We start from the raw sequence: 13,983 nt of genomic DNA, 5'->3' as shown, positions 1-13,983 counted from the left end.
TTAAGAATCCACCTGCCAATGCAGGGGACACAGGTTCGAGCCCTGGCCCGGGCAGATCCCACATGCTGTGGAGCAACTAAGCCCATGCGCCACAACTACTGAGCCCGTGTGACACAACAAGAGAAGCCACAGCAATGAGAAGCCCGCTCGCCGCAACTAGAGAAAGCCTGCACACAGCAACGAAGACCCAACGCAGCCAAAATAAATAAATAAATAAAAATTACTTAAAAAAAAAAAAACAATGTTAGGATGATTACTTAACCTCTCTAAGATTCATCTGTAAAATATGACTAAGGAATGTTTCACAGCCCTGTGAGAGGACTAAGTCAGATACTGCGTATCTTGTAATATGTGCTGAGGATTAAATGAGATACCAGGGGTCGAGTAATGAACTCAGGACCTGGGCATGTTAAATACCCAAGTATTTTGGTAACATAGAATTTTATAGCTGAAAGGGATCTTTTAGCTATAAAAGATAATTTTCATCTCAGACAGAAGACTTAAAGTCTCTAGACACATTAGCTTCAGTCAAGCAATACATGAAAAAGAAACAGACACAAATAAAAAAATTCCCCACCAGCCTTAGCGTCTTTCTGCAAGTTTATACATGCAGAGCCAATCTATCTTCCCTTCCTAAAAGCACAAAGGTGCAGGACAAGTAAGGTAAACAGCTCTTGGAAAATATGTGTTAAATTTACATCAGGTTGCATGACCATACATTTTTGTAAAGAAAAATGATCATTCCTTTCAGGTGACATAAAATGCATGGGATTTAAATCAAACCCAGCCTCAGAAGAAACAGGCAGTCTGGGTTGTGTTCTATACATTAATGGCCACCTGCATTGCTCTAGTCAATGGTCAGGTATCAAAAGCATTGCCCAAACTGTGCCAATTACGGTTTCACAATCCCAAGCTTCAGAGCTTTCATAAGTGTGTGCAGTGTGTTTCCAGTTTGCTGGAAGTTGATCTATTTTCACTTACACGGTGTGGTACTCACTCAAACATTTCCCTTCCTCGTACCTGGAGCATATAAACCTTCGGCACACTTTATGAGCTAATGGTCTGCACAGCGTCTTGATTTACTGAGACCCAGGGAGGAACGATGTAACACATTTTCCAACAGAAGATACGCTCACTGAGGCAGTGTTCAAACCAGCTGCTGGTAAAGCCAACCAAAATTCTAAGGACCACGAAAAACAACATTAAGAGATTTTTTTCCCTACCAGTTTAGAGTTACCAGATTCCAGCAAGGTGGATATGGAGTCTACCTTCCTAGGGCCAGTCCCTCGGCCGGTGACAAGGCGGCCCTTGTTAATGTTTGATTCTAAGATGTGCAGTTTATTAAGGCTCCAACCTACCATCACTGCTTCCCCTGAGGACTACATCTGGCGAAGGTGTCTGCCGGGAACGGGAGCCGAAGGAATCCAGGCTATCGAAGGAATCATCTCTGCCGTGTCGAGGGGGAGAGAGGGAGTCGCTGCGCTCAGAATCCCAGCAGTCGATGTAGCCACTGTCTCGAATACTACGTTTAGGGCTCTCAACGTCATCAGTCTCCTGTTCAAGAAGAAAACGAAAGGATTACAGACATCACAGCAACAGACATAGAGGCTACGAATATCAGGAAAATCAGTCTCCAGTGGTCTCCAAAAAAATCCTGCATATAGAATCAATCTGGAAAGGCTACGGCAACCAGTTATCAAATTGATTATCATCTACACAACACTTCATTCTTTAACCCCTCCCTGCTGCAACTTTTTCAATCAGAAAATCACACATATTAAAAAAAAAAAAAATCCCCAAGCATCTCGTACTCCACAATGTTGGGGAAAAAAAGTCCAAGGAACTGAGAATAAAAAATCATCAAGTTTGGATTCACAAGAATATAATGGCAGATAAAAACAAAAATGAGAAACTAAAACCTTAACCTTGACCCATCTTTCAGGATCCATAACTGCATGTCTGTTCTGGGACCCAGCCCCTAGTTTAGCTGCACAACTGCTTCTGTTTATGCTGTCTGGCTAATGCACACAGCATTTGTTTTTGCAGCAGAATCAGTTCCGTAAAATCCTGGAGCAGCATACTTCCATCTTCTGCTACCTTGAAGGGAAATTCCTGCTCTGAAAGGGAGCTGTCTTTCAGGGGCAAAAAATTAAAAAAAAAAAAAAAAAAAGCAGTGAAAAATATGCAAAATGATTTTCCTGATGCCTCGGAAGAATCCAGGCATGCTCTCGCGCTCGGCCAGCTCTTGGCACTGGGGGAGCTGAAAGCACTTGTGGCTGACCCACATGTTCAGAGCAGTGAGAACAATGGCTGTCTTTGACAGCCTGTGATTATAAATTCTTTCCAGCGCAAGCAGCACATACTAAAACACTGAAACTCCAGCAGAAGAAAGGTCAGTCAAAGCCATCCTCACCCTCGAATTATAATAAAAGCCTTGTTCCCGCCAGTGTCTTAGCATTAATTACAAGAGTCCAAGCTGACGAAAACAGAAATAACTCCGGTCACTCAAAGATAAACCTCAATTTAATCTCTCCCAGACTGTTGCTTAAAATCAGGGCTGTGAATGACATCCACAAAGACTGGAAGGTCCCACTGCAGATTTCCTGGGATGCTCAGGCAGGTCCCCTCCCCATTCCCCATAGAAAAGAAAAAATAAATAAATATTCTCCGTGGTAGCAATTTTGGAAACTGTCTACACTGACTAACATGCTCGCCGGAGCCAAAGCCTTTTAGGAAGTGCCTTTGCCAGCTGCTTCTATCAATTATAACCAGATCCTCTGACACACTCCCCAGCAGGGGGCCCTTTGGGGGGACAGAGCGGCTGTAATTCACAAGGCACGCACAGTGGTCTTGCATCAGGAGAAGGAGTGGGAAAAAGGGGAAGGGCAGGGTTGAGGGGGGTACCCTGCTGCAGCCACACCGAGGACCTGATTAGTGCCCCTGAAGAACAGGTTGTCAAACAGCCTGGGTGAGTACAGATGACATGACCCTCCCGAGGAAGGCAGAAATTCCAGTTATGGAAATTAAGGTATTTTAGTTTACTCTTAGGTCAAAATTAACCAGGACTTGTACAAAAGCCAGGCCTGACTAGCAGGAAAAAGAATTCATGACTAACTGAAAAGTATACGTCTAAATTGGATATGGTTTTATATTTAATTTCTTTGGAAATGCAAGTAATTATCTTGGATTATTTATCCACTGAGAATAGGCTAAATGGCTAATGTTATTGAACACTTACTATGTGTCTGGGGCTATGCTTGATGCTTTCTCTATGCTCTATTCTTTAATCCTCACAACCTGCTCCCCAATGATGGGGTTAGCATTGCCCCTATTTTATAGAGGAGAAAAGAATCAGAGAGGTTGAGTAAATTGACTCAGGTCACACAGTAATCAGCAAAGCTGTGATTCTAACACAGAACTCTGTCTTCAACTACCAAATGGTAAAACCTGACATTTGATGAACTTTGGTATAGTTACAGCTGTCAACATCAGCATCACCTCTCCCAGCGGCTGGACACTTACTGCCTGCTTACTCTGTGGATGACACTAACCTGGATAATGTCCCTTCGTTAAACACTGTTTATGCCTAGATCACCAACCTATACATGCTGCAAAAGAGAGATAGTTTAGAGTAGGTTAAAAGCATGGTCTTGGAAGCTCAGCTGACAGTTTAAATCCTGGCTCCACCCTTTGTCAGCTGTCTGACCTTGGGCAAGTTATTTTACCTTGCCCAATTTCAGTTTTCTCATCTGTAAAATGGAGCTAATAATATTTATCTCATAGTATTGCTGGGAAGGTTAAATGTATTACTATACGGAAAGCATTCAGAAAAACGCCTGACGCATAAGTGCTCGAAAAATGTTAGCTGTGTTATAATCACTACTATGTATTCATTTGGCATGTAAATGTCAATATATAAATCATAGAAAATTTATAAATGCAGTTAAGGACATAATCTTATATACACACTGATACTCCTCTATCTCCTTCTCCATTTATATCCCATAACTAGATGCCTTGGGCCCAATTTCCCATCAGGGAGGGCAGACACTCAGGAAGTTGAGCCACTGGTAACATCTAGAAATGACACAATTTTACAAGCTACTTGGCACAGAATTACAAAACTGGATTTTCAAGAAAATAATATCAGGCAAGTTTCTCCAAACACCCAAATGTCTCCCCGACCCTACCCTACAAACCACAGGAGAACAGAAAGGAAAAAAGAGAGAGTGGACATGCTTCTTGGAGCTTCAGCTGCTTTCTCACAGCCAGTTATGGGAAAGAAAAACAAAAAGGCCGTTCTGTTCATGACTCTGTAGAAAGCCAAGAATTAAACCTTGGGTCAAGTGAGAGCTGGAAGCTGAATGGCAGGGTCAGTTTGACAAGTGAAAACCAGGCCACCTGTGGCCATCCTTGGCCAAGCTGGTCCCTTAGAAACCTCAGGGTGAAGCAAGAGGCTGGCTCTTTAGCCAGAATAAAGATTTGGACATCCGCGGGATGAACAATTTTATTGGATTCCATCAAGTCACCCAAAGGTAAGCTTTGGGAGAGGGATTAGAAGATATAAACCAACACGAAGGCTACCACAGTCTAAATGTTCTGTACTCGGGGTCTATTACGTCGTCTACGCTTTCCATCTAGATGCCCAGTAGTGGCATTCTGTCTTCTACAGAGAGCACTCCAGGGAAAGGGGATAAGACTCAAATCTGTCCATTGTGCTAATTGCTGGTTGTTCTAGTAAAAGTGTGTTAATGAATGGGGTGTGAATTACTAGCTTCCACAATATTTTTGGATTATTTTACTCATCTGTCCTCTTCTTATCCTCCTTTGTCAGAGATAATGAGAACCAGCTACAGTTGGTGACTGACTTATGGTATCTGAGAAACTCCAGATGCCTCTGTTTTACCACTCACTATTTTCTGCTTCCTTTGTGATTTATAAGGTGGCTAAATCCTATTCTGCAGTGTGTTAGGTTCTACTTTTCCAGCCTGATGAGCCATCTCCACCCACCACACTCTGGTTGGTGAAGCAATTCATTCCACAGATACTGACTGAACATCGTCTATGTGCCAAGCACTGTCTCAGTGCTGGGGACACAATGTTATGCAAATTCGATAAATTCCCTCTCCTCATGGGCCTTATGCTCTAGCAGGGAAGGCAAAAAACAAACAGAAAAACCCATAAATTGAATACAAAGTTGAATGGTAAGTATCATGAAAAAATAAAGCAGGTTAAGGGAAGAGAAGTTGATGATGGCTGCTGCTCTAGGCCAAGGTCTTGTACTTGTTTGCCCATCAAGCGCCCCACTCTTTATCCCCTTGTTCTGATAGCACCCCTCACCTTCTGAGACAGTAGTGGCTTAGGCCAATCATGGTATCCCCTGTCCCTGGTCACACTGACTGGTTCAGGGATAGGACCCACACTGGACCAGAGTACACCCTAGGAATTTTAAAGCTGGGGCCAGGGAGAAGAATTCCTTGCCTTCTGGGCAAGGAGCTAGGAGCAGATAATCCCGGGGATGCTGTTGGCCATGCTCTCTGCTATGAGAGAGTGTTTGCCTACTGGAGGAGAGGATAAATTCAAGAAGAGACCGGAAGAGAAGAGTGAAAGAAAGAGAGAGGAAGAACCTAGAATGCTGACTTTCTAGTTGCAGGCCCTGAGATCTCTAGGGCCACCCTCGTCCCTACAGTATTCCCTTTAATCTCACTATTCTCGTAGTAATTGCCCTTGGTTCAGCTTAAGTGTCCCTTCCTTTGGGAGACTTTCTCTGACGTATCCAGGCCCAGTGAAAGGCCATTGTCATGATGCTTTCAGAGACCTTTTTTGTCTATAGCAATAGCAACCTACTACGAACATCTACTATGTGTCCGATGCTTATGTTAAGGGTTCTACATGTGTTCCATGCACTACAGAACTTAACAAGTTGTACCACAGTTAATCATTTTTATGCACATTTCTCCCACTAGAAAAAAAATGAATATAAAAAAATTTCGGGCTAGCCTCCTTTGTGAAAGAAAAGCTTTTCATTTCAAATTTATTTCAGCCTGTATATGTGCAGAAGAGATTCCAGTTGTCTCTCAATACCTGTTTTCCATTTCTTCTCCAGTGAAAATTCACACAGTTTTTAAATGAAATAAAATCTACTTTCCCAAGTCTTTCCTTGCAGGTAGGTATGGATACGTGACCAAGTTCAAGTCAATAGGATGTGAGCAGAAGTATAGTGCATGACTTCCCAGAAGTGTGTTTAAAGGAAGGCATAGGCCTTTCTTCTCCTCAGCCCTCCTTTCTCCCGGCTCAAAGGTGGATGTGAAGCCTAAAGCTTGTGCAGCCATCTTGGACCAGGAGGTGAGTGGCCATGAGTTGAGGACAGTAGAGTAAAAAGACAGAAGGAGCCTGAGCCCTTGATGGTCACGGGACCCTCACACTAGCCCTGGACTGCTCATGTCCAGACCTTATATGAGTTTGATATAAAACTCTATCTTATTTAAGCCACTGGCAGAGTTGTCTGCATTTCCCAGTTAAACTCAATCTTAATTGATAAAATGAGATAGTATACACTTTAGATAAATCTAATATTTTCAGGCATTGGATAGACCTGTGAAATTCAGGTCAATTACTCTCTTTATATAGAGACATGGGAGCACCACAGCTGGCCATTTTTGGTTAAGTCAGGCTTTGGCCAGTGATACTAACTACTCCCTCATGTCCTGTGATGTCATCTATATTCATTAAAAAAAATAACAGCTGTTCACAACAACAGGTCATTTCAAGGCAGTTGTTAGTAACCAACTGTCTCACTACAAAGGGAAGTTAGGAGAGCTGCAGAGACCAATAGCTGCTCAGATTATAGAGAAGCTGGACTAGTGATAAGAAACATCAATAATGAGAAGAAATCAGATTCCAAGAGAAATCAGCAGGGAAACTATGAGGCAGAGCTTTTAAATAGTTTAAAACAGATAATCCATCTATCATTATCCAAGTCCAAATTTAACATAAGACCAACAAACATTTAGATTTCACAAATCCAGACTGAAACTTACCTTTGTATTTTCCCTAAGTATCTTTTATTGAGAGAGATGAAAGATTAAAGGACAAATAAGAGTTAAGACTAAGAAACAATGTGTTGGGTTTGACTGAGTGGTGTGTTTATTTTATTTTTCAAGGAATTTAGCTTCAGGGACTTTGTTTATATGTGTTATGACCAATATGAAAGCTTTGTCCATTTATACATATATGAGCCGGCCTGGTTCTAGCCAAATGCAAAGAATTATTAGAACTATTAGCTTTAAGAAAAGAAGAATAAATCATTAGAGAGTTGGAGCAAATTCTTGCTTTCAGTATTAAAAGAAAATCTGTAAAATACAGAATGTCTCTCAACGAGGTCTCATTGGTGCATTTAATTTGCATGTTAGAGAAAAGAGGAAGAAGGCCTTAATTATATATGCTGCACTATGGGTCTTATCCAAAACCCATGGATGCTACTGATTACAAATGAGCCTCACCTATTCACTAAGGCCTGTTGGGTGAGGCTGCTCCCGGGGAATACTGTATGCTAGTACTTTGGGTGAGCTAATGTACACTGCTGAATCCTAAAAAGGAACACATAGGCAGCCACACACAAAACACTGCACTGTTTCTTGGACAAATTCCTACCTTAGGTCAGTCTTTCCCATAATTAAATACACAAATAAAGCTTTGACTATTACAAAACATGTTTTCCAAATTTCCAGGTCATTCAAATGCAATGGTCATAAAATATGCATCTTTGAAGAGAATGCTTCTAGTTTTTCTGAGGCCATCCAGAGTGGATACCCAGGCAAGAACTTGGCTAATGTTACTTCACCCACACCAAGGCCCTGAGGGGTAAGCAAAATAACCTTTAGGATGAAAGTGCAGAGCAAGTCTTCATTTTTGTATAATGCTGTATTGTTTAATTCAGGCATTATTCCCCCAAGAAAATAAGCACTGAGCTCTTTGGTATCTAAAGTCATATACTGACGGATTGAACTTTCTCTTTTGGAATTAAAATTGGATAAAGCTCAGATCTCCCATTCTCAGAAGGGAATAAAAGTTCAGGTAGGCGTGGGTGTATGAGGCAAAGATGTCATTGGTAAGACAAGCGGTCATTTCCTTGAGTGCATGACATCTTTGGCCTCTGCAATTTTACCACGTGAAACTGTAAAGATCTTAAAAACAAGCAAATGTGTTGCTTTCCCACCTTGTCTGAACATCATGGGATGAAGAAGAAAAGTCAAGTTACCTTTCTCATCTGAGCCAGCAAGCCTTCGAACTCCTTCAGGTTTAGCGTTGTCCCACTGTAAGATGCACAGCTATTTGCTGCTTTGCCCAGCCAGTAAATGGTCACTAGTACCTGGGAAAGAGAACCACGCGCAAAGAATTACTTTTAAACTAAGGAATCAATAATGCTCCCCTAACAGGAAAGCAGGAGGAGAGAATGTGCAACATTAATTTACAAAAACCACCATCCATGAGGTATCCATTCTAGGTAAAATCATTTTAATAAGAACCCAATGTTGCATCGGTCAACACAAACACAATTCAGTAGTTAAAATAAGACTCCAGTTTTAGGAAGAATTTGGTTGTGAGAATGTGATCTATAAGACAGCAAGAAGGAAAAATAAATCCTCCAAAATTATTTTCATGTCATGAAGGTTTCAAAACCAGGAAGCAAAATTTTTCAGAAACTCTGGAGTCTTTCCCCAGACCAGCAATGAAACAGGTTGTCAATCCCTTTTGAGAGAGGTGCTTTTAAAGGCCCATAATTTCTACTTGTTGGCACAGAGGTTCTGCTAAGACCACTGGCAAAAATTTTTCAAAGGAGCGATAAAGGTTAATTAGTGGTTTCCAGCACAAGATCAACAAAATATATCTAATTAAAGTCAGAAGACAGCAATGTAATGAAGAATGCAATCTGCAGAGACCTAGCTCTGGGGTACAGTTAGATTCCTATTAATCTGAGATGGGAAATTTTTAGCCTGGACAAGACTACAGCCAATTAACAACCTTGGATGTTTAAGAATGTCTATGAATATTCACTGGTCTGAAGCTACAGTCCTAAGTTAATTTTGTTCTGTCTTTCCAAAGAAACTGTCCGCAAAAGCAAAGGCTCTTTACATTGACTTTCCCATAGAACCCAGCAGGGGTCAGCTGAAGATGAGCTCCTTAAAATTGAATTACTGGGATCTGAAGCCTATGGAAAAGCTAAGACTATTATTTTGTTTTCACATTTGGTCTTATTGCTTCAACTAGGCTGGGAAGTATTTATCGTACCTCCCTCTACTTGCTAGGCCAGAAAATGCTTTGGACAATGTGATATGTATACATGCTTCCGGATGGCAACAGGCCCAAGATATGGTTATGTGCATCATTGCTAGGATGTGACTTGGTTTTCTACCTCTGTGGGAAAATGTTACTTTAGGAATACTTCAAAACTTCCAGAAATTCTTTTTTAACTGATTGCTTACAAATAACTTTCCAGAGAACAGACAATTGTGAATGTCAGGACATGAACTAGAGCCATAAAATAACTAATGTGTGCTAAGAGTATGAGGCTCTCTTGAAAAGTGTAATAGGAAAACGGAAGATAGAACTGTGTTGTGTTTTAGATTATGGGGTTTCTGTTTAAAATTGTATGATGAAAAATGTCAAATATCCCTGGTTTTATAGAGGAAGAAAAAGAAGATAAGAATGAGAATGTCAATCAAATAAAATAGCACCCTGAAAATTTCTTTAAAAGGTGAGGGTCACAGCCAATTTTAAAATTTTATATACAGAAGGTCATTTCTTACATTCTTCAATTTAAACTTAAAATAAAAGAGCAGTAACATACTTGCCTTGGAAAATAAGATCTAACTTTAAAAAGTTGATTTTGGAAGGTACTAATAAAAACTCAAAAGATTAATAGGAAAAAAACCACAAAAGGTAAAGGCCCACAACAGTCAACACTATTTATATTATGCTAATCCTTTCCCCAAAACAACTTGCCCAACTGCTTAATTTAATAATCCCATCTGTGCCTACCAATGGCAAGGAAGTAATGTTAGTGCTAAAACAGATCATTCTGTGTTTAAAAAACCAAATTACAAATGGAGTGCAAGCTTTCATTTATTTATTTCTGGACTGAGCCCTTATCTAATTAAAGAGACCACCCCTCCCCGTAAAATCTACCATTTTTATTTCTATCAGAGTCATTAATTATTCTATCAGAGGCACATATAATTGTTTTCTAAGAAAGATTCTTTCTAGCAAGGCATTCGAGAGGCATTGAACTTATGAGCTAAATTTTATACTTGAACCCTCAAAGTTAGAAGGAAAAAAGTTTGGAAAGTGAAATTAAAACACTTACATTTTTCAGCTTCCTGCTATAATCAAGGCTCCTAGTTTGGAAAAAGGAAAAGAAAATATGATCAGTTTCTTCACTGTGATCTTCCCTTCAACACCTTTAAGATGTATTTGAAAGCTAACATATATAATGAAATCAGCAGAATATATTATTTTTAAGGTCTATGATTAGTGATTTCAGGTACTAAATAAAATTACTTAGAAAACAAAATACAGAAGGATAAGGTGGGATTAAAGTTCCATAGTGTACCATGGAAAGACGAATGCTTTGTAACATCTGGAAAATGAAGAATTCCATTTAAAACTACAACTGTTTATATTCGTATAATCAAAGCTTAACTGTAAAAGTAAAATTTTGCCTTGGTTATATATCACTGTCAAATTGAAATCTGACTGCACTTCCAAAATCTTCTTTATACAAGTACTTTTAAAGAAGTTCTAAAACCTTACTTAATTAAAGAGACCTGAAAATATATGTAAAAGAGGCAATGCTATTCTAATACTTGTTCTTTTCTGCTATGGACATAGATCAGTGCTGGGGAATTAGCCATAAGCAGGAAAATATGAATGCTATGTTCAAATATACACACATGCATTCTTAAATATACATAAATGTTTATTCTCAAACTATAAACAAAAAAAGCTACTTGGTGGTACTTTCTACATATTCATACAGTGAAATATAAAAATTTCTCCCAAATTATTTCAAAGTTTCTTTAACATGTCAACAAATAAATACTAGGAAAATAAATGCTACATTTCTTTTTTCCACAGAACTTCAGTGGGGGGGAGTTGGGGAGGGAGAATGTAATTCTATTATATAAACTAGTCAAGAATTCCTCCAGATATTTAGATCCCAGTTACCTTATTGCTGCATGCTCTGACCCAAAGTACATATTAATGAATAGATGCACAATTTTAAGTCAATTGAGACTTGAGGGACTAGAAAACAATGTACTCTATAGTGTATACTAATCTAGTCTATACTAAGGAGATAAACCATCCACAGAGACTTAGACTGTAAGAAGCAGTGGTCCAATTTGGATTTGATTAAGAGCATGGTTTCATATTCCCCCCTATTAACAGAAAGAAAGATATGTCATTATCTGCTTAGATATTTGCTAGGATTTTAAAAAATTTAACAACAACAGTAACAACAGCAAAACCAGATGAAAACAAACAAAAATCTACAGAAGATATGAAATTTTTGTGAAAAACAACTTAACAGGGAACATAAGACTTTTTCTGCACTGACAATGACTGTTTTTTGACTAAAATTGTGACCCAGTTCTAAAAATAATCACGCTTGGCACACAGTAGGAGCTCACAAAATATTTGTTTGAATGACTTCCACCTAACAACCAATTATGTGAAAATGCTCCCACATTTTTCAGAGACATCCTCGGGAGCAATCCAAATGCTTTCCTCATTTTCATCCAATTGCTGGATGATACTTGCTGCATGCCCTTCTGGATTATGTTTTCATGTCCCATCAAGGTCGTCTGGCACCCATTACAGTAGAGTTCACGAAATTGCACACAGAGTAATCACGTGCAGTTTTCCCTCTTCCTTTCTTTATAGTCTACTCAAGTTACTTCTCAAAAAAAAAAGAAGAAGAAAAATTACCCACAATGAAAGCTAGTCTAAAGAGTATTTTTCAAAAGACAATTTCAAAAAGCATCAAAATTTCCTCTTTGGGATCTACCCCTCTACCTATTGCTTCCACTGTTAATTGGTGTCAGTAGGGGGTTCTCCATCTCTGCTAATGTTCGGCTCAACTTTCAGAGGGGAAAGCAGAAAAATATAGCAGTTCTACTTTCATCTTCCATAGCTATGAAATCTACATATGTTACAAATGTCCCCTGGACAGTGCCAAGTTAAACCAGCATCACTTACAGAAAAGTTGTGAAGCAGATAGCTCATTCCATGCCCCAATCTTCCCTAATACTAGAAAAGATTTTCTAAGTACCAGAAATGAATTTATGGCATAATTTTTAATATAAAGTTCTTTATGTGCTTCTAAGTATTCATACAGTGAAATAAAAATGTTTTCTCCATAATTATGCCAAATTCAACAACCTACAACACTTGTGGACCACCCCTCCCACCACGCTCGTCCTTGCTCATTACCCTTCTACCACACTGGCTGGCCACTCTTCTTTTTCTTTCTAGACATCAAGTTTGTTTCTCTTCCCAGCCTTTGTACCTGATTCCTCTGCCCTGAATACCCTATAGATCTTAGCATGTCTGGCTCTTGCCTCCCATTCATGTCTCAGCCCTCAGCTGAAATGCCATGTCTTTAGAGAAACCATTCTTGACCACCTTTCTTTTTTATTTCCCCCCTGTTTGACTGAGATATAATTGATATAAAACGTTACATAAGTTTAAGGTATGCAACACAGTGATTTGATATATGTATATATTGCCATGGTCACTATCTTTTACACCATTATTTTATTATTATTTTATTTTCTTCTCAGCACTTACCACTCCCTGCAATTTTTTAAAATTTACTTATTTACTTCCCATTTCTTGACACAGGGTATAAATTCCCTGTGAACAGGGGGCCTGTTCTCTAGTGACTGGAAAGTATCAGACACATAGTAGCTGCTCAGTAAATCTTTGTTGAATTAATGAAAAATGACAGTCATAGGGGAAGGCAATGGGCAAGTACTGCTTAATGAAAATAATAATCTCAAGTGAAGGAAAAACTTAAAAGGGAAGAAAATGAGGAGAAGAAATGCAAAAATGGGAGATAGATGGAAAGTTATGATAAAGAAGGGAAGGGAAGCATAAGGAAGAGAAGGAGACAGAGAAAAGAAGCAGAGAGAAAGAGAAAAAGAACAGAGGAAAGAAGAGGAGAAGGGGAAGATTGTCCAGTAATTGAGAAGTGACTGTCTGTGTGCCACTGGTCTAAGTGACTTTTTTTCCTTTAGGTTGCTTTCTGTGCCTTTGAACTAAAGTCGCTTTCTTTAGAAGTTGGTTGAACCATCTTCCCAGATCTGCACTGAGAAAGCTTTAGCTAGAATCATACCTGAAAGAACATTCTGTCCAACATCAAACATGCTAACGTTCTCATTATAGGGGTCCGGGAAGGAGAAGAGAGAGAGAAAGGAGCACCTAAATACATAATGTAAATATTTACTGAAATAAAAGGAGAAACTGACAGTAATACAATAGTAGTACGGGACTTTAATACCTACTTAAATCAATGGACAGATCATCCAGACAGAAAATCAATAATAAAACATTAGTTTCAAATGACATATAAGATGGACTTATTAGATATACACAGAACATTACAACCAAAAGCAGCAGAATACACATTCTTTTCAAGTGCACATGGAACATTCTTCAGTATGAATACCATGCAAAAAAAAAAAAAAGAGAACATTCTACCCAATTCCATTTTATAGATGAAGACACAGAGCCCTACTGAAGCAAGGGAGCTTGCCTAGGATTATAGACCTGGGGCTAGCAGATGTAGAGGTAGACCCGAGATTTCCTGATGCCCACGGTTTTGTAGAAAAGCAATAAAGTGATACGAGTTCTGAATTTCTAAAACCAATCAGTCTCAGAAGCCTCCTGGTTTAGTAACATATTGATTTAAAGTGACTCTTT

At 39.2% G+C, this 13,983-nt stretch overlaps 1 protein-coding gene across 8 annotated transcripts in view; it reads right to left on the bottom strand.

Annotated features, from left to right (window-relative positions):
- Window positions 1–13,983, bottom strand: part of LIMCH1 (LIM and calponin homology domains 1) — a 350,076-nt gene that overhangs the window by 90,885 nt on the left and 245,208 nt on the right. For all 8 annotated transcript variants that reach the window (XM_061192222.1, XM_061192217.1, XM_061192215.1 and 5 more), the window contains exons 5-7: window positions 10,367–10,397; window positions 8,261–8,371; window positions 1,359–1,554 (exon numbers count right to left, since the gene is read on the bottom strand). In XM_061192222.1, coding sequence (XP_061048205.1) covers window positions 1,359–1,554; window positions 8,261–8,371; window positions 10,367–10,397 — 338 coding nt within the window. The remainder of the gene's footprint in view (window positions 1–1,358; window positions 1,555–8,260; window positions 8,372–10,366; window positions 10,398–13,983) is intronic.

This window comes from Eubalaena glacialis, chromosome 5, assembly GCF_028564815.1.
Source record: "Eubalaena glacialis isolate mEubGla1 chromosome 5, mEubGla1.1.hap2.+ XY, whole genome shotgun sequence".
NCBI classification, from domain to species: Eukaryota; Metazoa; Chordata; class Mammalia; order Artiodactyla; family Balaenidae; genus Eubalaena; species Eubalaena glacialis.
The sequence above is the reverse complement of the archived record's forward strand: the minus strand, read 5'-3'. Positions and strand labels throughout refer to the sequence as shown.